The 24,794-nt window shown below is 47.1% G+C and overlaps 1 protein-coding gene, 1 long non-coding RNA gene and 2 other non-coding genes across 5 annotated transcripts; 3 read left to right on the forward strand and 1 right to left on the reverse strand.

Moving 5' to 3' along the window:
• The first annotated feature begins 1,901 nt into the window (after positions 1-1,901).
• On the forward strand, positions 1,902-15,348 carry RPSA (ribosomal protein SA). Of its 2 annotated transcripts, none has more exons than XM_086366018.1 (7): positions 1,902-2,507; positions 3,371-3,536; positions 4,651-4,769; positions 13,664-13,909; positions 14,656-14,784; positions 14,904-15,069; positions 15,178-15,348. In XM_086366018.1, exons 2-7 carry the CDS (start codon positions 3,404-3,406, stop codon positions 15,270-15,272), a joined length of 888 nt encoding a protein of 295 aa, XP_086222144.1. In that variant the 5' UTR covers positions 1,902-2,507; positions 3,371-3,403; the 3' UTR covers positions 15,273-15,348. The 2 variants fall into 2 exon arrangements, with proteins under 2 accessions (XP_086222144.1, XP_086222142.1); XM_086366016.1 differs by having other exon boundaries at positions 1,902-1,946.
• LOC147348069 (small nucleolar RNA SNORA62/SNORA6 family) lies at positions 4,427-4,577 on the forward strand. The gene has a single exon (XR_015152036.1). It is a non-coding gene; the product is annotated as a small nucleolar RNA SNORA62/SNORA6 family (small nucleolar RNA).
• Positions 13,964-14,112, forward strand: LOC147348070 (small nucleolar RNA SNORA62/SNORA6 family). Its single transcript, XR_015152037.1, has one exon. It is a non-coding gene; the product is annotated as a small nucleolar RNA SNORA62/SNORA6 family (small nucleolar RNA).
• Positions 14,444-24,316, reverse strand: LOC147348071 (uncharacterized). Its single transcript, XR_015150948.1, has 3 exons — positions 23,029-24,316; positions 21,909-22,352; positions 14,444-15,090 (listed from the first exon to the last, which is right to left on the reverse strand). It is a non-coding gene; the product is annotated as an uncharacterized LOC147348071 (long non-coding RNA).
• Between the last annotated feature and the right edge of the window lie 478 nt (positions 24,317-24,794).

The raw sequence follows: 24,794 nt of genomic DNA on the forward strand, positions 1-24,794 counted from the left end.
TTAAGACAGAATGCTTTTGATGGATGGAAGGGACCTTTCCATTACCACTAAACTGAGGGAATGAGGGCTTTGGGACAACAGAGGGAAAAGTTATTTTGGAACCCTGCCCAGACCACTACAGGCAAGTTCGGGTCATGGAGAGAACTGTAGGACAACTAGGTAGCAGACAGATAAAGAGAAAGGAGGAATTCTGGTTACAAAGGTGGGTGGTCCCAGATGAACTTGATGCCTGGGGCCAGCTAACTACCCCATAATTCTCTCAGCTTCAAATCAGTACAGAATCTCCTAGCCATCCAATGCCATGTGAAATATAACCATCCCCCACCACCCCCCACCACCAAATAGTCCCTGGCACAGTTTTATATTTGAAAGAAAAAAAAAATTGAAGCCCATTTTTTATTATTTTTTAAATACAGACCCAAGGAACCAAAGTTTGCAAAAGAAAGGCTGAGATTTTTATTTTAAATGTGTACGAATAAAAAATAGTGGAGAAACTTGTGCACAGGACCAGGAGGCTGAGGTGGGAAGGAGGACACTTGGCTGGGGAGCAACCGCAGTTTGACAAGCGCCCCGTAGGCTGAGGGCTCCTCACTCTGGCTTACTATCACCATAGTACATCTTCATCTTTGAAGATAACTCACTTCCTTGCCGAAAATTTTCATCATGCTTAGCACTTCTCAAGGACAGAGTTGTTTTGTGGGGAAAAAAAGTATTTTGTGGAGAAACAAAACCTAAACATAATTACAGCGCAATTTCCCAGTTGTTAGAATGGAAGTATTTTGGAGATTCTATGGTGCACTGGGGAGGGAGCTGAGATAGTCTGGGAGTGTCCTAGAACACCCTCCAGGAAAGTCCTGCAGTGACTGAAAACTGTCCCTAAAAGCCAGCCTAAGTTTTCCCCCTTTTTGTCTACAGATACTTGCACCGGTTTCTAAGGATGCTTAAAGCCACAATTAAGTTTATTCCTTTGCTTGTATGTCAGCTCTTCATTTAAATGCGGAGTTTGTTTTATTTCAATTTAAAAAACTGCGTTCCTCAAAGAAAATTTCAAAAAATACTCAAGAGGCCAAGAACCTATCCACTTCTCTACTTGTATATCCGTAGTTCCCACCCTGGGTGCACGTTAAAATTATCTAAATTCTTTCGGTTTAGCGTTGGGCATATGTTTAAAACCTCTCCAAGCGATTCTAAGTGCAACCAGACTCCAAACCTACTGTATAATTAACAATCTGGCTACTGGTTATTTCTTTACAGTCGTTTAATACCTAGGGCTTCAATTTTTCAAAATGATCGCCCTCATCCTGTAACTCCTTTTTGAACCAAAGAATGTATTTTAATTCTTTTTAATGGCTGCATGGTATTGGGCGGAATGTATATTAACTAATAATTGCTATCGCAATTCTTCTACGAAAAAAATTCTCATGCGTTCCATCCGTGTAGTCTTTTTTTTTTTTTTAATGGGAAACTTCCCATTAACAGAACTCTTTAAAAATCTGATTTAGACACCGCTAATTTGTCCTCCAAAAACCGCAAAGTAACTTCTCCAGTTCTTCTTCATCCAACAGAGGTTTGTTCAGTGCTTTCCCACGAAAGAAAAATGCAGTGTAAATAAGGAACCCGCTCAAGCGCATAAGTACAAAAAGCTGGGTGAGAGCGCCAATCCCAACGGGCAGAGCGCCAATCCCTTGCCGGTCTTTCCGGACCGCAACCCATTTCGAAATCTGAGTGCAGCAATCAACCCTCCAACTTCCGGCATTCGCTGGCGCCCGCGCTAGCGCCGTAGCCCGTTTTCCGGGGGAAGGCCCGCCCCCAAGATGCAAGCCTTCATTGCGCTTCCGTTGAGCTTTCTTTGTTATTGGCTGGATGCGCACTATATAAGGACGTCATTTCCGCCCGCCCGTCCTTTCGGCGCTACCTCGAGAGGGGTCCATACGGCGTTGTTCTGAGTGAGTTGCTTTTGGGGTGCCGGTGGCCCTCAGGGTCAAAAGGACAAGCTTCCTGTTAAAACGAGGTGTGGGGAGGACCTGGGGTGAGAGCCCGCAGACGGAGTGCGTTAGTCTCTGACTAGGCGCTCTATCGCTCAAACTGGCGAGCCACACGTGGCCGGGCCCGGGCCGGGACGTTCCCACTAGGCCTCGGGAGCGGGGAGAGGTTGCGCTCCCGCCGCGGAGGCCCCGGGCCGCGGTGCGGGTGGCCGAGGGTGCAAAGAGACCACCTTACGCTGCGCGCTAGTTTAGACGCAAATCCCGACGCTCGGTTGTAAATCCCGAGGTTTATGCTCCAGTTTTCTCCATCTACTTGAGTTGGTCTCATCCTTGTTCATGGTGTTCAGGAGTTAAGGTTCTTGAGGTTTTTGTTAATGGAAAGCTCCAACGTCACGTTTCTGTTCTCTCGGTTCAAAATAACTTGGACAAGGAATGCAAAAAAAAGTCATAACAGACTGAGGTGTAGAGAGAAAGAGATTTAGTGACGAACAGACGCGAAAGTGCACTCGGGGAAGAAAGCAGGTGAGGAGCGCACCGAGAGCTTTTCAGACACACACACACACCCCCCATTTCACTTTGATTTCTCTTTGGTTTCTATGGGAGGTTTCTTGATTAGGGGCGAAGTACACTTTGTTGAAATTGGATGGGATCTTGATTGCACCTGGTTCTGGAAGGCACCGCACATGCTCTTTAAGAGCCATTTTCCTCTATGAGCGCCCTTCCCGAGAGGTTGAAGAGCAGTCACCTGCAGCTAGTATGCTCGGCCAGGCCCTGTGGATTTGTGGGCAGGGTTTCCTATTCAGATGTGACGAGCTTTAATCAAAATCTAATTGATGTTCGTGTTGTAAACGCCATATTTGACGCTTTATGGTCACATTAAGTGCAGCAAAAAGGGGTTGGAGTTCTTGATTATCTGCGTTTGAGGAGATTGTCCTTGATCTGGCCTTGATTTTCTCCTTTCAAGGAAAACTAATAATCTCAGAAGTAGCGCTGAAGGTGCCACCTTCAATCTGCTTGAAAATAACGCCTATTTACATCACCGTTGCTCGCCTTCTGAATATTCTCAGACATGGCTGCTCTTTCACATCTAACTCCTCTGTACCTTGAGTGTTAAAAAGTCTCAATTCACTGTTTCCATTTAGTTACCTGGGTGTTTTGTCGGTCTCTACACCACTCTTTTAGCAGGATTTGATTTTCCAAGGTGTGACATAGATCTGTTAATGTTCTGTCCTATCCACTAGACTGACCCCACTGCCTGACACTGTAGGAGGTGTGGTCTATGGTTAAGATTTCAACATTAAGCCACCTGACTCCCAAGAGTAGAATGTATCATCTCGCTTGAGTCCCTCGAGTTTAAAGGACTTTGATTAACTATTGTTTTTCAGATTCCCGTCGTAACTTAAAGGGAAGCTTTCACAATGTCCGGAGCCCTTGATGTCCTGCAAATGAAGGAGGAGGATGTCCTCAAATTCCTTGCAGCAGGAACCCACTTGGGTGGCACCAACCTTGACTTCCAAATGGAACAGTACATCTACAAAAGGAAAAGTGATGGTCAGTCATTGCTTTAGTGCTCTTTGCTTGGTCATTCCAGCTATAAGAACAAGTTTTGACACCACTATTGTGGTACTGAGTTGAAGTGCTTTGTGAAATTCGAGCCTTAGAGGGCTCTCACTAAGTGATGAAAATAGATCTTTGGTAAGAAGCTTTAAAAGTATTAACTGATCCGGTTGTTTTTAAAGGAAGATTCTGAACCCCAGTGGAAGAGTGGAAACTGGTAGGTTATGTGTCGTGGGTTGGGCCTTGAATAAGCACAATGTAAAGATAAGGAGAAAATTCACTAGCTTGAAGTCTCCGTCATGTCCAGCTCTGTGACCCCATGGACTGTGGCCTACCATGCTTCTCCGTCCATGGGATTTTCCAGGCAAGAGTACTGGCGTGGGGTGCTATTTTCTTCTCCAGAAGATCTTCCCAACCCAGGAATCGAACCTGGGTCTCCCGCGTTGTAGGTGGACGCTTTACCATAGCTTCAGTTCAATTCAGTCGCTCAGTCGTGTCCGACTCTTTGCGACCCCATGAATCGCAGCTACCATAGCTTAGTTCCTAATAATTTATCTCCCAGAGTGCCTTGTAATTTGTAGCTACCAATACGGGTTTGTAAAGCTGATTTCTGAATTGGGAACAAGCATTTTTGTTTTCATTTATGTATCAGGAAAAGTAAGGTAGCTTTTGATGAGACTGGAATGCATTAAGTTGTTCAGCTGAAATAGAAACACTAAAGGATTTACCCCTGTGAGTGGCAAGGTTTAAAGGAGTTCGCGATAAATTTGACGTGGTAGTTGACGAGGAAAATAATGGTAGGCCACAAATAAGAGCTTCTTGGATTCTGCATGGGAGGCTTGAGAGTGGGTTAACACAGGAGGATAAGAAATGAAAAGATGCATTTTGCACATTATTAAAGCTCAGAGTGGAGGCCAGTCTTGGCCAATGAACTGCTGAGTGTCGGAAGTGTGCTATATTAATGGCAGGATTTTCGCTAACACCAGTAGAGCTTGCCTCTATGACTGGAGTTTGATAGTACTCGCTGCCACATGACTTCATGTTTTTAGAAGAGTATTACCTTACAAAACTTGGTTTGCTCTTAAGAAAACCTTGTGTCCCCGCCTAGGCATCTACATCATAAATCTGAAGAGGACGTGGGAGAAGCTTCTGTTGGCCGCTCGGGCCATTGTCGCCATTGAAAACCCGGCTGATGTCAGTGTCATATCCTCCAGGAATACTGGCCAGGTGTGTGGAACAGTATGCTTGGTTTTTGCTATAAAGCTTACAGATGTTTGGGGATGTATAGAAAAGCAGTAACAAACCCCAGAATGTATTCAAAAAACGTTTGAAACTGGGCTAAGTTAGAGGAATTCCCAAAATTAAAGATTGTCACCGTATTCATCACATCTGACACTTAAAATTCGTGTTGTATTATTGTGTATTTTCCTGAGCCGCTGAATTTCAAGAAATGAAAAAGTGGCTCACTGCCGTTTTCAGCAGTGAGCTTTGAAGGTTTTAAGTGAAATATTGGACTTCCTGGTGGTCCAGTGGTAAGAATCTGCCTGGTAATGCAGGGGACATGGCTTCAATCCTTGGTCCTGGAAGATTCCATGTGCCCCAGGGCAGTAAGCCCACTCACCACCAAGTACTGAAGCCCCTACCCTTAGGGTCTCTGCTCTACAGCAGGCGAAGCCACCACCAATAGAGAAAGCCCACGCGCACCAAGGAAGACACTGCACCCAAAATTTAATTACATTCAGGTTTCATTTCTTTAAAAAAAACTGAAATACTGAGTTGAAAAGTTAGAATTAAATGCCAGTTTTTAAGGAAGGGCTTCTGTCGATAGGACATCACCACACTCTGTCACATCAGCAAGAGTAAGAATATTTGCCAGATTAAGTGAATAAAAATAGCTTAATAAACATTGTCTTTCTTTGCCTTCATTTTTTGAAACTTGTTCTAGGACACCAGTCCATTCCCACTGGTAGCTGCCATCTTTTCTCCACACCCCGGGGGTCCAGCGTTGTTTGTACACATTTTGATGATGGCCGTTTTGAATAGTGAGAACCAGTTCCTCAGTATGAGGGAAATTTACCAGTTGGTATTGGCAAGCTGAAATTTCTGCCTTAAATGAGTTTATTTTCTTGTTACCCACCTCAAGACATTTGCTGATGGCAGGTGTCTATAGCCCTGCAGGCTCTTGAAGGCTTAGTGCCCACGGCCATGGTTTGAAAGTTGCTATTGCGGGAAACGGCCACAAGGTGGCAGGATTTCTCTGCTCAAGTTAGTTTACTCAGGCAACCAGTGCCTTACTGTAAGTCCTTTTCCTGGGTTGAAAGTTAAAAGTGAAAGATGCCAGAAGAAACACTTAAAAGCTTGTCTGTTGTTACTTTTATTTTTATTGGAGTCAGGTGGATTTACACTTGGGTGTTGGGTGTAGGTGTACAGCATCTTGTCCAGTTACCATGTATGCTTGCCTCTGCAGTTCTCTTCTGGTATAGGGGGTAAGAGCGTTGAGTAGAGCTCCTGTGCTATTGAGGAGGTTGTTGATGATGGATTTAGTATGTGATTCCACCTGTAAGTCATATAATGGCCTTTTGATTCTCTGACTCGGTTTATTTAGTATGATCCTCCCTAGTTTGATCCCTGCTTCCTGCCAATGGCATTTATTAAATTCTCCTTTTCTGGCTGTGTAATATTCCATTTCCCCTAGCTACCATTTTTTCTTTACCGGTTCTTGTGTGGATGGGCATATTGGCTCCTTGCCTCTTTGGGCTTGTATAAATAGCAGCACTGCGGTGAGCTTTGGGCTCCATGTGTCTTTGTGAATTCTGGTTTCTTCCTGGTAGACACCCAAGAGTGGGGAGCTCTGTTTTTACATTATTAAAGAACCCCCATTGTGGCTGTTTCCAATTTACATTCCCACCAGTAGAATAGGAATGAGTATGTATTTTCTCCACACCCTGTCCAGCATTTACTGTTTGTAGATGTTTTGGTGATGGCTGTTCTGACTGGTGCTATCTTGATTCCTTGGGCTTCTGTGGAGGCTCAGATGGTAAAGAATCTGCCTGCAGTGTAGGAGACTCAGGTTAAATCCCTGGGTTGGGAAGATCTCCTGAAGAAGGGTATGACTCCCCACTCCAGTATTCTTGCCTGGAGAGTTCTATGGACAGTGGAGCCTGGTGGGCTACAGGTCATGGGGTCCCAAAGAACCAGACACAACTGAGTGACTAAAAGGTTTTTTGGACTGATGCCTCAGAGTAGTTTTGATTTGCACATCTCTAGAAATGAGAGTATCAAGCCTCTTTCCGTGTGCTGCTTCTAAATACAGTGTGAGGGAGATTTACCCATCAGAATTGGCATTCTGAGTGAGACTGAGGCTTGATTCCACCTCCCGCCTAATAATTCCCGCAGGCATTCCCTGGGGCAGTCCCTGTCATTTACAGCCCTGCAGGCACTGGACTGGTAGTGCCCGAGGCCCTGTGGGTTGCTGCTGCCCAAGACGGCCACAGGTGACTCCTGTTCCTGGGTGACAATGAAAGTGGTAGTTGATAGAATGAGCACCCAAAGCCTTATGCTTTACTTTTTCTAATGTAATTTTTATTTTTTATTGGAATAGAGTTTTTCTTAATAACTTTAATTTTTTTACCTTATTTTTAAAATGAAAAGTGATCAGTGATAAGAGGTGCTATTCACAAAGAAGACAGACAACAGAAACGATTAGACGCCTAACAACAAAGAAACAAAGCAAAACTGTAAAAAGAAAAGGGGGGGGGAATAATCATATAGTGAGACGTTAATATTTCTCTGAGAATATTTTATCAAGTGCAGAAAAAAAGAAAAATTGGAGCATCTTGAATGATGTCATTAATTTAATTAGAATAGATTTATATTAAGTTATAGTAATTTTATATCCTAAAATTTATTTAAAATTTTGTATTTTACATGTTGCTATTAGGTGTCCACAGAACATTTGGAAAAACTGGCTAAAAGATGAACATTACTAAGTTTCAAAAAGTAGAATTCTTTGTGTTTGAGTTGTTGTTTTCCATAATAGGTTATTAGAAGATACCGACTTTAGTTCCCTGTGCTGTACAGTAAGCGTTTGTTGCTGCTTGCATATCTGTTTTCTAAGTCAAGTGGAATCAAAATGTCATACGTTGTTTTAGTTAGGCAGAAATTCGTGTCTTCTAAAATATACGTATTATGCATATTATTTATATACACAAAGGCTTTACTACTACGCTTCACAAATGCTTGAGAAAGAACATTAAGCTAAAAAGAGATGGAGAAATTGGAAACCATAAACTAAGTGAAATGGGAGCACTGAATATGAAATAGAAACGGAAACAAACTAGATAATAGTAAGGGATCTTACATACAGTCCAGTTGTTTCTAAACATTAGACACACATCTGGAGCACTGGCAAACAAAAAGCAGTACCTGGGCATTTGTACTCACAACAATTCTGATTTGCATGTGGATTTTAAGTGATTACAGGTTTTTCTATTAAATGGTAGTTTTGGTGGTACAGAATTCTCTTTCTTTTCTGTTGGCCAGTCATGATACAGTGGTATTAAGTGAGTAATAGCTACATAATGGCAGTAGTGAAAGATGTTTATCAGTTTTCACAATCAAAAAATAAAAGATAATTGTAAGCTATAATGGGAATATGATTAACAATATAAAATAATGACATATAATTTGGCGGGGGGAGGGGGGGTGGTGTCAAGCAGAGAGATGTGGTAAGTGGAAGTGCATTCATGCAGGTGTTTTCATCCACCCAGCCGGTCTATATCTTTTGGTGCATTTAATCCATTTACATTTCAGGTAATGTATGATCCTATTACCATTTTAATTGTTTCAGGTTTATTTTCTGTAGGTCTTTCCTTCTCTTGTGTTTCTTGTCTGGAGAAGTTCCTTTTGTTGTAAAGCTGGTTTGGTGGTGCTGAATTCGCTTTTAACTTTTGCTTGTCTGGAAAGCTTTTGATTTCTCTGTATCATGCCATTCCCTGCTGGCTTGTCATTTCCATTGAGAAATCAGGTGGTAGTCTGATGGGAGTTCCCTTGCCACGTTATTTGTTGTTTTCCCTTGTTGATTTTAATATCTTCCCTGTTTAAGGTTTGCCAGTTGGATTACTATGTGTCTTTGTGTGTTCCTCCTTGGATTTATCCTACCTGGGACTCTGCTTCCTGGACTGGATTGACTATTTCCTTCTCCGTTTTAGGGGAGTTTTCAGCTATTACCTCTTCAAATACTTCCTCAGGTCCTTTCTTTCTCTCTTCTTCTGGGGCCCTGTAATGGGAACGTTGGTGTGTTTAATGTTGGCCCATGGGACACTTGGGCTGTCTTCCTTTCTTTTCAGTCTTTTTTCCCCCTGCATTCTGTTCTGTGGCAGTGATTTCCACCGTTCTGCCCTCCAGGTCATTTACCCGTTCTTTTGCCTCTTCTGCTGTTGATTCCTTCCAGTGTATTATTTATCTGTCTGTTTTAGGTCTTTGGTAAACAGTTCTTGCATCTTTTCAATCTTTGCTTCCATTCTTTTTCCAAGATCCTGTATCATCATCTTCAGTATCATTTTGAATTCTTTTTCTGGAAAGTTGTCTGTCTCCACTTCATTTACTTGTTTTTCTGGGGTTTTATGTTGTCTGTTCATCTGGGACATAACCACCTGCTTTTTCATGCTGACTAGCTTTCTGTAATGTGGTTTTGTTTTACTCGCTGTGGGCCTGTGCTTGCTTCTCTGTCTGCCCTCTGGAGGAGGCTGTGACTTCTGTAGACTTCCTGATGGAAGGGACTGGTGGTGGGAAAGACTAGGTCTTGCTCTGGTGGCAGGGCCTTTGTCAGTAAAGTTTTAATCCAGTTATCTGCTGATGGGTGCTCCCAGGGATTGTGCTCCCTCCCTGGTAGTTGTTTGGCCTGAGAACACCCAGCCTTGGGTTGCAGGCTCAGTGGTCAGGTTAGTGGTGACCTCCGAGAGGCTTTACGTCTAGGAAGGACCTTCCCAGACTGGTGCCCCCATCCCTGCGAGCCTCTGTGGGCCCACACCTCCACAGGAGGCCCTCCAACGTGAGCGGCAGTTCTGGCTCTGTCTCCTGTGGGGTCATTGCACCTTCCCCCTGAGTCTTTGTGCACGCAAGGTTTGGTTTCTGCCCTCCAAGACTGGAGTCTCTGTTTCCCCAATCCTGTGGAAGTCCTATAATCAAATCCCACTGGTCTGCAAGGTCGGATTCCCTGGGGATTAAGCCTGATGTGAGGTTCAGAACCTTTACAACAGTGGGAGAACTTCTTTAGTATTAATTGTTCTCTAGTCTGAGTCACCCACCCAGCTGGTGTGGGATTTGGTTTTATCATGATTGTGCCCCTCCTACCGTCTACCATCTCGCTGTGGCTTCGTCTTCGGATGTGGGGTGTCTTTTTGGTAGGTCCCAGCATCTTCCTGTTCTGGGTCTGCAGCAGCTAGTTGTGGTTTTGGTGCTCTTGCAGGAGGAGATGAGCGCATGTCCTCCTGTTCCGCCGTCTTGAACCGTGAAGTCAAGTTGATTTGCGATGCTGTGTTCGCTGTAGGTGTTGTATTAGTGTGAATCTGTTAATCCCAAACTCCTAATTTATCCTTTCCCCCATGGTAAGCATAAGTTTGGCTTTTAATTCTGCGAGGGAGTTTGTCCCTGGTAAACTTGTGCTACCAACTTTGAGGTTCCACCTATAAGACATTGTAATAGCAGGATGAGCACAGCCTTTAGCAGGCAGCCATTGCTGTGCCTCGTTACCCCACATCCTGGTTACTAAGCAACGAGTCTTACTCAGCCTTTGGTGGGTACCTCAGTGGGCCCTGCCTACAAGCAGCTGTCAATGGGGGACCATTAAGGAAGCAGTTCAGCCAAGGGTCAGTAGTGTGTGGACCATGAGGCAGATTGAGGCCTTCTGATGGAGCCCCTCTGACTCACCCAGCCTTGGGCTGGCGAGTGAGCGGGAGGGCCCAGGGGACAGACTGGGGACTACGTCCTGCAGGGCTCCAGAGCCTTCACTAAGGCCCTCTGCCAGCTTTGGACCTGCCTGGGTTGCAGTCTGTGAGACCTAGACCTCCCTCAGCTTTGGTGTGGCCTGAGGAGACTGAGGGCCAGTTGGATTGGGTGCCTGGCTCCCTCGGGGATGACAGCTGGGCAGGATGTGGAGACCTGGCCCTGAAGAAGCTGCCAACTGAGATTTGCCACCTCTTGGCCAGGATGGGACCTTGCCCTTTCTTGTCAAGACAAAGAATAACATTCATTTGGTAGAGATTCATAGGAACATTGTTACCTAACCATGGCCAGACCTCAAAAACAAAGGGTCTGACATCAAGAAGTTTGCAACAACTAACCTCGCCCCTCCCTCACCTTTTGCTTTCGCTTAAAGCTTTCAGTAACTTTAGGTGCTCTTAGGGCATGCGCTGTCCATCTCCTTGTATGAACCTGTAATAAGCCTTTCTCTGTTCCAAACTAAATGATTAGTATGATTGGTCTCACTTGGCGTTGAGCAAACAGGCTTGTGATCCAGAAACAAGATGACGTTGGCCTTTTGTGTCTGACTTGTTCATTTAGTATGATCCTCACTAGGTTCATCCAGGCTTGCTGCCAGTGGCATTTATTAAATTCTTGTTTCTGGCTGAGTAATAATCCATTGTCCCTGGCTACCGTTTCTTTCTCCTTTACCTTTCTGCTGTGGGTGGCGTTTTGGCTGCTTCCCTCTTTCGGCTTGTGTAAATAGCGTTGCAGTGAGCTCAGGCGTGCGTGTGTCTTTGAATTCTGGTTTCTTCCTGGTAAGACACCCAGGAGTCGGGTGGCAGGGTCTTAGGGCAGCTCTGTTTCTGCTTTACTAAGGAACCCTTGGTTTACAACCACAAACTTTAATCCACACCCTGTCCAGCATTTATTGTCTGTAGATGTGGGTGGTGGCCATTCTGACTGGTGCTAACCGAAATCTCAGTGTAGCTTTGATTGGCATGTCTCCACAAATTAGCAATATTGAGCCTCTTTTCATGTGTTTCTTTTAAACATGGTGTGACGGAGATGAAACTGTTGAAACTGGCCTCCTGAGACTCTGCTGCCTTTTTCCCCAGTTACTCACCCCAGACACTCCTGAGGCAGCTGTCATTTACAGCCCTGCAGGGCCTGGTTTCAAGGTCGCTGTTGGCCTGAAATGGCCACATGGTGGCAGGATTTTGTGGAAGTGCCAGAAGAAACACTCCAAATCTCCTTTCACATTACAGCTTTTTATTTTCTAAGTTTTGTGTTTTTGTTGTTTTTAATGCTTATGTGTTCATTTGTTTGGTTGCATTGCCCTGGTTCTCACTTGCAATCCCCAGGGTCTTTGACCCTTGTTGCACCATGGGGTATCTTAGATGTAGCATGTGGGATCCAGTCCCTTGACCAGGGAAGTTTCTGAGTTTTATTTTTATTGGAGTAAAGTTGATTTCCAATGCTGTGCTTGTTGTAGGTGTGCAAGGTCGTGTCCAGTTATGTGTCACCATCTTCAGACCTGTTTCCATGGGAGTAACATATATACTAATAGATATCAAACTGGTAGGCAACGAGATCTCCTGTACAGCATGGGGAACTCTCCCTGTGCTTATGGTAGGTCTCGTTGCCTATCAGTTTTACATAGATTAGTGTATATGTTAATTCCAAACTGTGGCTTTGGTCCTAGGCCTCAGCTGTAGTTTCAGATCCCTCTGTTTCGTTGCAACCTGGTGGTGTCTGCCTCTGGCTTCAGGGAGGCCAGGGTTGCAACTGGAGCTAGTGAGTAGAGGCAGAGGCTGCCCTGGCGACCTCGCCTCTTCTCGTGCCGCTGCACAACAGCACTCCCATCTGCAGCGGGACTGCTCTCCCCCCGACCAGGCTTCTTGCCTGGTGTCCTCTAAGGCAGCACTTAGCCCTCACCTGGCCTCGCGGACACACGCCTCAGGCTGCAGTGAGCAGGGCGGTGGCACAGACCGCCTGCGCGGGTCTCTGTCCTGCCCGGCACAAACCAGTCATCTTTGTGCTGAGCTTCGGAACCTCCCTTTTTGTTCCAGTTAATATCCCTGCCAGTGAGGGAATGTTCAGGGTAGCGGGTGACATTTCCTCTTTCTCAGCTACCTCCCAAGAGGACTGGGAGTCCGCCCCACTTCCTCTTTTTTGCCTCCTTCAGCCCTGTTCTGTGGAGCTCTTTCTTGCCCTTTGAGTTGTTCCTAGGTGTCCTGTTATACATACAAATGTACATTTATACATATATACAAATATATAACAGTGTTGGTGGAAGGGGGTGAATTCTTCTCAATTCTCATTTTACTCAATTGTCCTGAGTAGGCCTCCTTGCAAGAGTGTTTTAACTGGGCTTTATTCCCCTTGTGGCTGGCTTAATCACTGGAATTCTTTGGTGAGGCACATGGTTGATGGTTTTAATTACTGCTGTAGAGTGAGCTCAGTGACCAGTCTGTGCTTCCATCAGGGAAAATTTACTACCTAGATTACAGAAGTGCTCTGGTGGTCAGATTCCACATGGTGTGTTTGCATTTTGTGTCATTTTTTAGTCTTATGAGGAATTTGGATGTACAGGAGTCACTAGCCCGTTACTCGTAAGTGGTACTTGAACCAGGCTGGTTTGCTGTGGAACCAGCAGAAGTGAGGGTGTAGTGAGCATCAGCTAACCCGAGGGAAGAGCGTCCCCAACAGAGGGCCTGGGTGTGGGGCCATGCTTTGCGTTTTTCTTTTTGTCCTGATTCTATGTTTCCAGGCAATAAGTGGAAGATGGAGAACAATCTGCCTACAAGGCAGGAGACCCAGGGTCGATCCCTGGGTCAGGAAGATCCCCAGGAGAAGGGGATGGCAACTCACTCAGTATTCTTGCCTGGAGACAGACAAGAGGAGCACAGACAGAGCAGCATAGCAGGCTGTAGGCCATAGGGTCGCGAAGAGTCAGGCACAACTGTGTGACTAACACTTTGAGTTTTCATAGAACGATCAACTACTAGATGTTTTGAGCAAGGCTTTGGGGGAGTTTCCTGCTAGATAGCTTGCTTGGTGACATTACAGAAGGTGGTGGTGGTCCATTTATCATCGCAGGGCTCCTATGGCACCGTCTCTGGGACGCTTGTTACTCTTTCTGTTGCTTCTTCCAGCGAGCTGTGCTGAAGTTTGCTGCTGCCACTGGAGCCACTCCTATCGCTGGCCGCTTCACTCCGGGAACCTTCACTAACCAGATCCAGGCCGCGTTCAGGGAGCCAAGGCTTCTGGTGGTCACCGATCCCAGGGCTGACCACCAGCCCCTCACGGAAGCCTCTTACGTGAACCTGCCAACCATTGCCCTGTGCAACACGGACTCTCCTCTGCGCTACGTGGACATTGCCATCCCATGCAACAACAAGGTAACAGTCTGTGACTGAGCTGGCGCGGCCGCTGAGCGCTCCGCCCGGGCCTCCTCTGCACATTGTTAGAGCTTGGGGTTGAGGCCACTGGCCGGTGAACTCTCAAGTGTAGGTAGTGTGCTACACGAGTGGCAAGTTTTCGCTAACGCCACAAGGGTCTCTGGCCCAATGAGTGGAGTTGGATAGTAATACTTGCTACAAAATATGATTCTAAGGAGAGGTGAAAACATTTTAAAGATAGCCTTTTTTTTTTTCTCTTGAATATTCCTAACTCTTCAGGCAGTACTTGACTTTTCTGTTTTCTCAGCTCATGTATCCTGCTCTGAGATGCTGAAAAAGGTAGGTTACCTATGGTTCAAATTGGTCGTTTGTCACTGATCTCAAACCTGGCTACACGTAAGAATGGGGCAGAGGTTTTCTTTTATTTCTACCAATATTCAGGCACTGGCCCCATTTTGTTGAGTGGAGTCTTAATTAAACCCAGTTAGTTAATTCCAGTGGCAGACAAGATTAAGAACCAGAGATAGAGAACAGTCTTGGTATAAACTTTCATTTTTGTTTTAATTGGAGTACAGTTTTAAGTGTTGTGTTAGTTTCTGCTGTGCTGTCAACACTTTCAGACTAACAGACACGTCTGCTCACGTGGTACCAAGGGACCTAGATGATGAGGGGACAGGTTAGGTGGAGTGGGGGGTGCTTATTGTTCGGGGTTTGCCAAGTGTCGCTTTAACCTGGCACTCTTGCAGGGAGCGCACTCAGTGGGTCTGATGTGGTGGATGCTCGCCCGGGAAGTCCTGCGCATGCGTGGCACCATCTCCCGAGAGCACCCGTGGGAGGTCATGCCGGACCTCTACTTCTACAGAGATCCTGAGGAGGTGAGCTTTGTCCACAGGGGCTTGTTGTCACTCACATAAGTACATGGATACTTTTTACTGCCAAGAACAGAAACTAATCCGCCATTGTATATAAACTAAAAAATATTTTCCTAAACTAGATTGAAAAGGAAGAGCAGGCAGCAGCTGAGAAGGCTGTGACCAAGGAGGAGTTTCAGGGTGAATGGACCGCTCCAGCTCCAGAGTTCACGGCTGCTCAGCCTGAGGTGGCAGACTGGTCTGAAGGCGTGCAGGTGCCTTCCGTGCCCATTCAGCAGTTCCCCACTGGTACGTATCAGGGTCCAGTATCTGTAGGAATATAAGCAGATTGGTGGGGCGGGGTTACAAAAGTAATCTGGGGATGTGGCTGATGACCTCCTTGTATTTTCTCAACAGAAGACTGGAGTGCTCAGCCTTCCACTGAAGACTGGTCTGCAGCCCCCACCGCCCAGGCCACGGAATGGGTAGGAACCACCACCGAGTGGTCGTAAGCTCTTCTTCCAGACACTTGCAGAACTTCCACCAAAATGGAAATTTGGTTGATGGAAAATAAACTGTTTCTAAAAATTTTGTTCATTCATTTCAGTCTATGGGACAGACACACCTGGTATGAAAGCCTTGCTCAGCCTGGTGTGTGGCTCTGGGCCCAGGTGTCCTCAGCCGAGGATAATATTCATGGGGCTGTGATTCAGAGCAGCTAGTCCTGAGTCTGGGCATGTGGCCAGTGCTTATTCTATCACTTTGTCGTTCCTTAGTGTGTAATTTTAAAATAGTTTTAAATAGTAAAATATGTCATGCATGTAGTTGATCTAATAGACATACCTATGTATTCTTGGAGAATACAATACACAGAATTGGTCAATACAGCTCTGTTACCCAAGAATTAGGACACTAGCTTTCTTTAAAAAACCAAGGTAAATAGAAGTGTCAGGCCAGAAGGAAGCTGTGGTCACCAGCGTCCATTCTCCCTCCTTCCATACTAACATGGTGCCTGGAGTGTGAGCTGAGTGGAAGCTGAGAAACTGTTAGATCTAATTAATGTCTGAGGCATCAGTTTCTCAGCAAAGTCCTGTGAGAAGAAGCAACTTGAGGTAAATCTAGGCAGCCTGTAGCAGAAGTGGAAGAACAGTTCAGCTGTCACAGTAGGACGTTCTGTCTGAGCTGCGGTGCACTCAGCCAGACGCTGCGTGTGACCAAGGCGCACAGCTATGCCTGTGCATCTGAAGAGGCAGACTGAAGGAGAAAACACTTGTTCCTTGAAAAGCTAACAGAAAAGGGTTGGGTAGGATTAAAGGTGTTTTACAAACATACCATAAAGAAGAAATACCATAAAGATTTTGGTAACCATACTTTCTATCAACAACTGTCTGCTGGCCGGTCAGCAGACTGTGCGTGCTCAGTTGTGTCCAACTCTAACCCCATGGACAATAGCCCTCCAGGCTCCTCTGGCTGTGGGATTTCGCAGGCAAGAGTACTGGTGGGTTGCCATGCCTTCCTCCAGGGGATCTTCCTGACACAAATTGAACCTGTCCCTGGTATTTCCTGTATTGGCAGGTGGATTCTTTAGCACTAGCGCCACCTGGGAAGCTAAATTGGTACATCATGGCATTATTTAGTAGCCATCCCTAACACCCTCTTAAAGTGAAAATCAGTCATGTCTAACTCTTTGCAACCCCATGCATGGACTGTAGAGTCCATGGAATTCTCCAGGCCAGAATACTGGAGTGGGTAGCTGGTCCCTTCTCCAGGGGATCTTCCCAACCCAGGGCTCCTGCATTGCAGGCAGATTCTTTACCAGCTGAGCCACAAGGGAAGCCCGATACCCTCTTAGGGGTATATCAGAAGACCCACGCACACATGCATTAGGACGTGGACAGAATGCTGCTGTGCTACTGCTGGAAGTGTAAACTGATAACATGGATATATAACACTGCAGAGGTTTCAATTAATCCCAATCCTGGGTGTCTACAGAGAAGACGAAGAGACGGGTGCCACCATTCAGTGCAACACTGTTTATATAAGCCAAAGGGGGAAGCAGCCACAATGTCCATGGACGGAAGATGCTAAGAGATGGAACCCAGACACAGTGGGGTATGAGAGTGAGGTAATGCCACTGGCAGCACCCTGGGTGGACCCAGAGAGGATCATAGTCACTGAGCTGAGACGTGAGTATCAAAAGGCATCCTAAGTAGGACTGAACAGTGGTGGTAATGAACTAGTCACCAAGGAGAAACTTAGAGAAACACAAACTTGGTTACCATAGGGTAAATCAGGAGTTTAGGATTAATATACACAAGCCTGGCATGCTACAGTCCATGGGCTGCAAAGAGTTGGACATAATTTAGCAACTGAACAAAAACACTGAATACATATGAAGTTGATGCTAAGAAGCTATGTACCACAGGGAGCTTGACTCAACACTCAACGTTGGGAGGGAACCTGAAGAGGAAGTGACAACATGTATAAACGGACAAGATTTTCTCCAGGGGATCTTACCAACCCAGGGCTCCTGCGTTGCAGGCAGATTCTTTACCAGCTGAGCCACAAGGGAAGCCCGATACCCTCTTAGGGGTATATCAGAAGACCCACGCACACATGCGTTAGGACGTGGACATATACATATGTTGTACATATACAACCAACACCGTAAAGTGACAACTCCATTTAAAATAAGGAAAGAGTAATAATGAGACAAGGTTTGGGGTATTTCCTTTCTGCCTAGGAACGTGACTTAACTGGTCTCTAGAGTAACCAGCTGAGGCTAGGGAGAAATCCTGCCCCCTTGTGGCTGTTTTGGGTAGCAGCGACTTTTAAAACCTGTACCCTGGACACTTGATAATCACAGGGCCTCCAGGGCTGTAAATGACACCTGCCCTTTTCATCAGAAAAGTGGAAAAAGAATACATTAAAATGGGGCACAGTGTCAGGAAGCCAGTTTCAAAAAGGAAGTTTCCCTCTCACTTATTTTTCGTTTAACTTTATTTTGTATTGGGATATAGCTGATTAACAATGTTACAGTTTCAGGTAAAAGGTGGAGGGATTCAGCCATATATATACATGTATCCAGTCTCCCACAAACTCCCACTCAGGCTACAGCACAGCACTGAACAGAGTTCCCTGTGCTGTACAGTACCTCCTTGTTGGTTATCCGTTTCAAATACAGCAGTCATACATGGCCATTCAGAACTGTAACTATCCCTTACCCCCCTTCTTCCCCTGGCAACCATACGTTCATTTTTTCTCCCTTCTTTTAGAAGCAGCATGAAAAGGGGCTCCACATGAGTAATTGTTAACATCAGGGACGTGCAAATCAAAGCTGCAGGCAGGAATCGCCTCTTGCCAGTCAGCAGGGCCATCAGCAAACTCTACAAACAGGACTTCCTGGTGCTGCAGTGGGTAAGAATCCACCTGCCAGTACAGGGGGACACGGGTTCGATTCCTGGTCCATGAAGACTGTGTACACTACAGAACCAACTAAGCCTATACACCGCGGCTGAGCCTGTGCTCTAGAGCTTGCGAGCCACACCTACAGAGGCCCGCGTGCCCGAGGGCCTGTGCTCCACAAGAGAAGTCACAGCAGTGAGAAGCCGTGCGCCACAGCTAGAGGGCAGCCCCCACTCTGCACCTGGAGCCAAGCCCGTGCTCCGCAATGAAGACCCAGCACAGCCAAAAGAAGCCTAGAAGCAGTGAATGCTAGAGCGGATGTGGGGAAAGGAAGGCTCCTCCGCTGTTCTGGGAATGCAAACTGTTGACAGTCCACGGAGAACACGAGAGCTCTAAAAAAGAGCTACCCTGTGATCTATCCGTTCCACTCCTGGGTGTCTACAGGAAGAAAACCAGGATTCAAAAAGACACACGCAACTCGCCACTCAGCACAGCACTAATTTACACAAGCCAAAAGAGGGAAGCAACCACCATGTCCACGAACAGAAGAATGGGACCTAGACACGATGGAATATTGCTCAGGCAGAAAGGAGAGTGAAATAATGCCGCTGGCAGCACCCTGGGTGGATCTAGAGGATCACGGTAAGTGAACAGAGGAAGACCAGTGTCATAGGATACCATTTGTAAGTGAGATCTGATCATTGGTGGTAATAAACTAGTTTACCAAGGAGAAACGCTTGCAGAATTAAAGCACAAACTTCCGGTTATCCTAGGGGAAAGAATAAATCAGGAGTCTGGGTGTAACAGATACACAAATACATATAAAATTGATAAAAAGGACCTCCTGTATAGCATAGGGAAATACTATAAAGGAAAAAAAGTCAGTAAAGGAACAGAAATTTATGTATAACTGATTGACTGTGCTATACACCTGAATCTAAATTGATATTGAAACTATTTCAATGAAAAGGGGAAAAAAAAAAAAAGCTTGCTGCAGGATACTGAAGAGAAAGCTAAAGCAAAGGTTCTTGAGGGGAATAGACCCCCTACAGGAAAAAAGTCACTAGTAAGTTTCCCTTTTTTTCTTTTTTTTAAGCTTTTTCCTTTTGGTCAACCTCTGCCCCTCCCTAGCAGGACAGCTAAAATCTGGGTAGAATCCAGGGGCTGTTCAAGTTGAAGATCAAGAACTAGTCTGGAGCAGTTTAACTAAAATCACTCGTAACTCCACGAGTACACATTGGCAGTCGTCTCAGAGAAAGAGAAGCATTTCCTGTGCTTGTCCTCACAGGTGTCAGGACTGTCCAGCTAGTTACTCCAATTAATTGGTGTAAGGACTTGAGATTGGTCAAAGACAAAGGACTGACCACAGTGGACAGCTTATGGTGGGCGTACAATGACTCCTTTTGTCCTCTTCCTTCTCAAGGAACAGGAACGATGCGGTTAGAGTTCGCATTTCACACCCCCAAATTCCTCTTTTGGTCCCTTTTATGAGCTCAGAGAGTCCAATAAAACTGAAGAAGAAGGGCATCTGTCTGGATAACTGTCCCTTAAATACTACCAAATACCTTCAGACACCAAAGAAATCTCAAGTCCAAGTCATCGTTAGAAAAAAGACATTGCAAGACCAAGTCGCTTTGTGGGATACTTAATATTCAAAGGAAAAAATAACTTGTAACTTGAAGGAAATCAGGTAGCAAATCCTTCTGTCATCCGGAAACAGGCCTGGGACTGGTAGGATTAAGGCAGTTGGTTTGGGGCCATATATGGGGGATTTCAAATGGCCATCACAACCAGGCCTTCATGATTTTATCTTCCTTGCTTATTTTTATGCATTTGTCTATTTTAACAGTGTGGGTTTAAGAAACTGCCTTGTACCTCCATGGTGACCAATTCTTAGTAGTAGAAGGCACAGCCCTCGTCTGTCCAGGTCTTTGTTGGAAAAGCTTTTGGTAAAAGTGGACATGTCTAGCTAATATCAGACTGACCTTGAGAAACATTGCCTAGGAGTTGGGTTTGGGGGCTTAGGACATCGCAGGGCCCTCAGGCTCATGTCATCCCTTCATTCCAAGTCATTGAGGTCACACGGTGTTCTGGCTGTAAACACACAGCCTGTGGGCAAGCACTGGCTGAGCAGTAGGCAAGGCCTTTTGAGCACTCACCCTTAGCCAGTGGTGCTGAGAGCTTATGTTGGGTGAAAGCAGTGAGCAGTAGGCTTGTAAGCAGCTGTTTACAGGAAACCACCCTCAACAGACAGTCCCTTTTCCTATCCCTTTAGCAAAGCTCTGCTGGAACTTTTAAGTCAGGAACCCCATGCTCTACTCATCTCCAGCCCAAGCACATCTTTCAAATCTTAATCTCACTACACCTGGCCTAAGAAATCAAGAATAAGTAACCAGATTTCTTTGCCAGCCTCCCCTTCAGTAATCTGAATGAACTATGTGAGTAAGATAACACCTACAGATGGGATTCCCTGGCGGTCTGGTGGTCAGGACTCTGCTCTCCCTCCAAGGACCCAGGGTCACATCCCTGGTCAGGGAACTGAGATTCTGCCAAGGTGCGCTAACATGCAGTCATCTAATAAGGGCATTCCTCTCACTGGGGTCATGATTTGGTTCAGCTTTGGGTACTGCCAGGTGGGCTTCAGGTACAGAAATCTTCCCTGTACAGAGGGGTGCGGTCTCTCTAGTTACAGGAGTCAGTCTGGGAAAGCCCGCTGACTGGTCATGTGCATAACCCCCCATGTGAGGCGGCAGCAAAGGAAACCGTCTGTCCTGGGAGCGGCTCCTGGACTGAGTTGGGGGCCCTTCCAGGTCTTAAGACGTGAGTGAGGCATCTTAAGACGCCTCGGTGAGGCCACACTGAGTCCCAGGACTCCAGCAGATGACACGGGGTTTCTAAATGACGCCTGTACAGAGAGGCACTCCCGAGTCCCAGTGTTGGGAATTGGGGCTGGATGGGAACAGAAGTGGTGCTTATACTGGCACAGCGGCCAGAGCAGCTAGTAACAGCAAGTAACAAGTAACAGCAAGCCGCAAGTAACAGCTCAGACCGCAGGCCCAGCTGGAGGAGTGAAAGTTCGGAGCAACGTATCCTCACTCTGCTTCCTGTCCGTACTTTCCCTGATGTCACAGCTCAGGCACTTGCACAGAGTTCACCTCTAACCATTAAAAGGATGCCTTTTTGCCTTGGTGTCAACCAACCAGGGGTCAATGCAATTGAAAAGAAACTTGATTACTACTGTGACATACAACAATTTGAGATTATCAAAAGAAATGATATAATTTACCAGGATAAAACTTGATTTGGAGGTAAATGGAGAAACAGTACCAAACAAAATGAAACGAAAAATCCAAAGGACAGACAGAATCCTAAAGAAACCCTCAAGTTTGGCCTCGGGGTTTTGCATATCCCAATGACAAACACGGCGCACAGGGCCCCAAGGTAATCTGCCTAAACCCCTCGTGGAGATCCTAACGGACGCTCCGGCCACACGTGGGTGCAATAAAATGTCTTCCCCCTGCAGTTTAGGAATAGCTGAAGCGCTCACCATATTTAAAGCCAGAAATTCAAGACAGACAAAACACAAATGCTAGCGTCCAAGCCAACGAAAGAGCTGGCTTGCAGATTGGGTAAACTCCAGCAGCCCTTCCCTGTCTGCAACGGGGCCCCCAACTTGACTATTGCCCAGAAAATGCCTGAAACAGTAAATAAAGTTCCCAGCTAGGAGCAGTGGAGCCACTTACCCTACTGAATCGAGCCCGTTGGCTCCCGGATGTCGATTCCTTGCTCCAGTTGCCAAGTGCTGGGCAGCCGGTGCTGCTTTCGGGAATTTTGAAGGGAAGATCCTCAGGACAAGTGGTTCCTGCAGCTGCTAGGGCCTTACCTGAAAATCCCCAACCAGGGCCAGCTAGTCACCAGCTGGTTCCAAGTACAAGCTTGTACTGCTCTCCGCAGGACAGGCCATAAATTGAGAGGCTGTCAGGGCAAGGAATGGCGACTTTAGTAGGAAAGCCAGCACCCCACGAAGATGGTGGACTTGTGTCCTGAGTTAGAACTCAGGCTTCCTTTAACTGACAGGGAACGAATCAAACATTTCTTGGTTTCTGTCAGCCTTCACAGAGGGTGTGTTACTTTCTTCCCACCTGCAGTCATTCATAGATGGATCTGGTCAAGACGGTTCCTGTGTGCTAAACAAAGGAATTTTAGCTTAGTGCTTGTTATCTGGGAGGCAGGGTTCCCAGAGAAGGGCCAGAATGCCCAAGCTTATAGGCAACATCTGTTTCCCAATTAACTTGTACAGAATACAAAGGTTTCTTCCTGTTACACAGGGACTGGGGAAGGAAGGACGCTGCAACTGTGGATGTGGGAATAGAACTGCTGAAATGTGTCCAGTGGGCCAGTGTGCTCAGTCGCGTCCGACTGTGAACTGTGGACTTAGCCCGCCAGGCTCCTCTGTCCATGGGGTTTTCCGGGCAAGAACACTGGAGTGCCTTGCCATTTCCGCCTCCAGGACAGAGGGACTTGCCAAGTTGGAGATTCCCACCCTGCACTCTCAAAGTCTCGGAAATAGTCCATGACTATTTCCAAGAGATTCTCCAAGTGAGTCTGAGGCAAGCGATCTCTGTAAAAGTTTTTGGGAAACACTTCTTTAGAAACCCTAGTGAGGTTCCTCCAGGCTTGCTGTCTAGAGTGACAAGGTCAGGAAAAGAAATGGGCGGCGGGGGGAACTGGGGAGAACAAAGGGATTGGATATAGCATGTAAGCCATCTGTTGCTCTGTAACAGCCTATCTCAAATCAACAACACATTTAGTGTTGGGTGGTTCTTTTCATAGGCTCAGCCGACCTGGGATGAATTTACTCACGCGTCTGGGGTCGGGGCCCGTGGGCCGGATGATTCAAGGTGGCCGCTCAGCCGCACTTTGAGGCTTCTGGGCCACAGTCATCTGTCAGAACAGTCAGGGTTTGTGCACACCCAGGCAGGTTCTGGGAGTAACAAATGATTCTCAAGTTTCCTCTTGCAACACTTTTGGTATCTTATTGGCCAAAATAAATCACCTGTCCAAGCCCAGCCTCAGGAGGTGAGAGAGTTCCCCGAGAGTGTGGATACAGGAAGGCAAGGGCAAACACAGGCCCTGAAGTCTACCTCATGGAGGAATGAGAACAAAAGGCAGCTCGTATAAAGTAAAAATTAATATGAGGTTCCCAAGACCGGGTGAGGCAGGGGATCTAGACCCTGCCTTTAGGAGCAAAGAGTGTGGCCAAGGCGCCTTGGTCAGCTCCTCTGGAGTGAGTGGAGAAAGAGCTATGGGAGCCTTTAGGCTGGAAGTCCCCTGCCCCACTCCTCCTCTAAAACTGGAGCCTGTGCTCAAAAAGATCTGGGAAGAGCCACAGTAAGACGGGGCACTGGGTCCAGTCCAGGATCCCTCGCGGCTCCTGCGGGCACAGGGCTGAGGCGGCAGGGGTCTCCTGGCTCTCAGCAGTCGCGGCCCCGGACTTGGGGGCCAGCTGAGCCCACTGCGGGCCCGACTCTCCCAGGGACGGTGCAGGGGCCTCGGTCTCCTGCACACACCAGTCCTGCTCTTCACTGGGGGGGCGCCCTTGTCCCGCTGCTTGCAGATGGCAGGGCGGATGCTCAGGGGAGCCCTGGCTGTTGCTTATTGCCTGGCCTTGGCCCTTATTGGCTGGCATGCTGGCAGACTCGGTTGGATTCCCCGACTTCAGGTCCTGGCACTGGTGGGAGGGTGTCACCAGGCTCCTTGGCATTGGGGCCCAACTCCTGGTTCCACTGGCCTCAGCTCCCTACCCTGGACTCAGGCAGAACCTCTCTGGTAACTGTCTGAGACTCCAACGACCCCAGCCAACGCCCAACGGCCCCAGCCAACCCCCAATGGCCCCAGCAAATGAAAAAAAAATGGCCCCAGCCAATCACCAAGGGCCCCAGCCAACCCCTAACAGCTCCAGCCAATCCTCAACGGCCCCAGTCAAGCCCCAACGGTCCCAGCAAGTAAAAAATGGCCCCAGCCAATCACCAAGGGCCCCAGCCAACCCCGCGCCCCCCGCCCCCCCCCCCCGCCCTAACAACTCTAGCCAATCCCCAATGGCCCCGGCCAACGCCCAATGGCTCCAGCCAATCCCCAACGGCCCCAGCCAATCCCCAAGGGCCCCATCCAACCCCCCCCCTCCCCCCCCCCCGCCCAACGGCTCCAGCCAATCCCCAACAGCCTTGGCCAACCCCAAAGACCTTAGCCAATCCCCAACGGCCCCAGTAAGTCAACAACATCCCCAGCCAATCAACAACATCCCCAGCCAATCAACAAGGGCCCCAGCCAATCAACAAGGGCCCCAGCCAAACCCCAAGGCCTACATCCAGCCCCCGGAGGCCCCCAGTGACTCTGGATTGGGGCTTTAATCTTCTCCCCCAGGTGGGGTGGGTGCTGATACTGGGTGGGCTGCCTAGAGGAGGCAGTGTTTAGGAGGGCTGGTAACTGACAAAGGAAGATGGTCTTCAGGGTGTCCTACGCTGAGGTTAAGGGCAGCATGATGTCCTGGAGAGCTGCCTGGAGAAGGTCCTGACTTTGAAAGCCTTTCTGGTTGCCTAGTGTGCTGCTGGACCTTAGAAGGAAAGGAG

This window comes from Bos grunniens, chromosome 22 (genome assembly GCF_055505025.1).
Source record: "Bos grunniens cultivar Pamir isolate PY7600 chromosome 22, Bosgru_T2T1.0, whole genome shotgun sequence".
Lineage (NCBI taxonomy): Eukaryota > Metazoa > Chordata > Mammalia > Artiodactyla > Bovidae > Bos > Bos grunniens.

What these genes read in the sequence shown, in the direction of transcription:
- RPSA (XM_086366018.1), top strand. Translation starts at nt 3,404, where the DNA reads ATGTCCGGAGCCCTTGATGTCCTGCAAATGAAGGAGGAGGATGTCCTC. An exon ending in CCTCCAGGAATACTGGCCAG is followed by an intron (nt 4,770 to 13,663) that starts GTGTGTGGAACA and finishes TGCTTCTTCCAG; the next exon opens with CGAGCTGTGCTGAAGTTTGC. An exon ending in CATTCAGCAGTTCCCCACTG is followed by an intron (nt 15,070 to 15,177) that starts GTACGTATCAGG and finishes TTTTCTCAACAG; the next exon opens with AAGACTGGAGTGCTCAGCCT.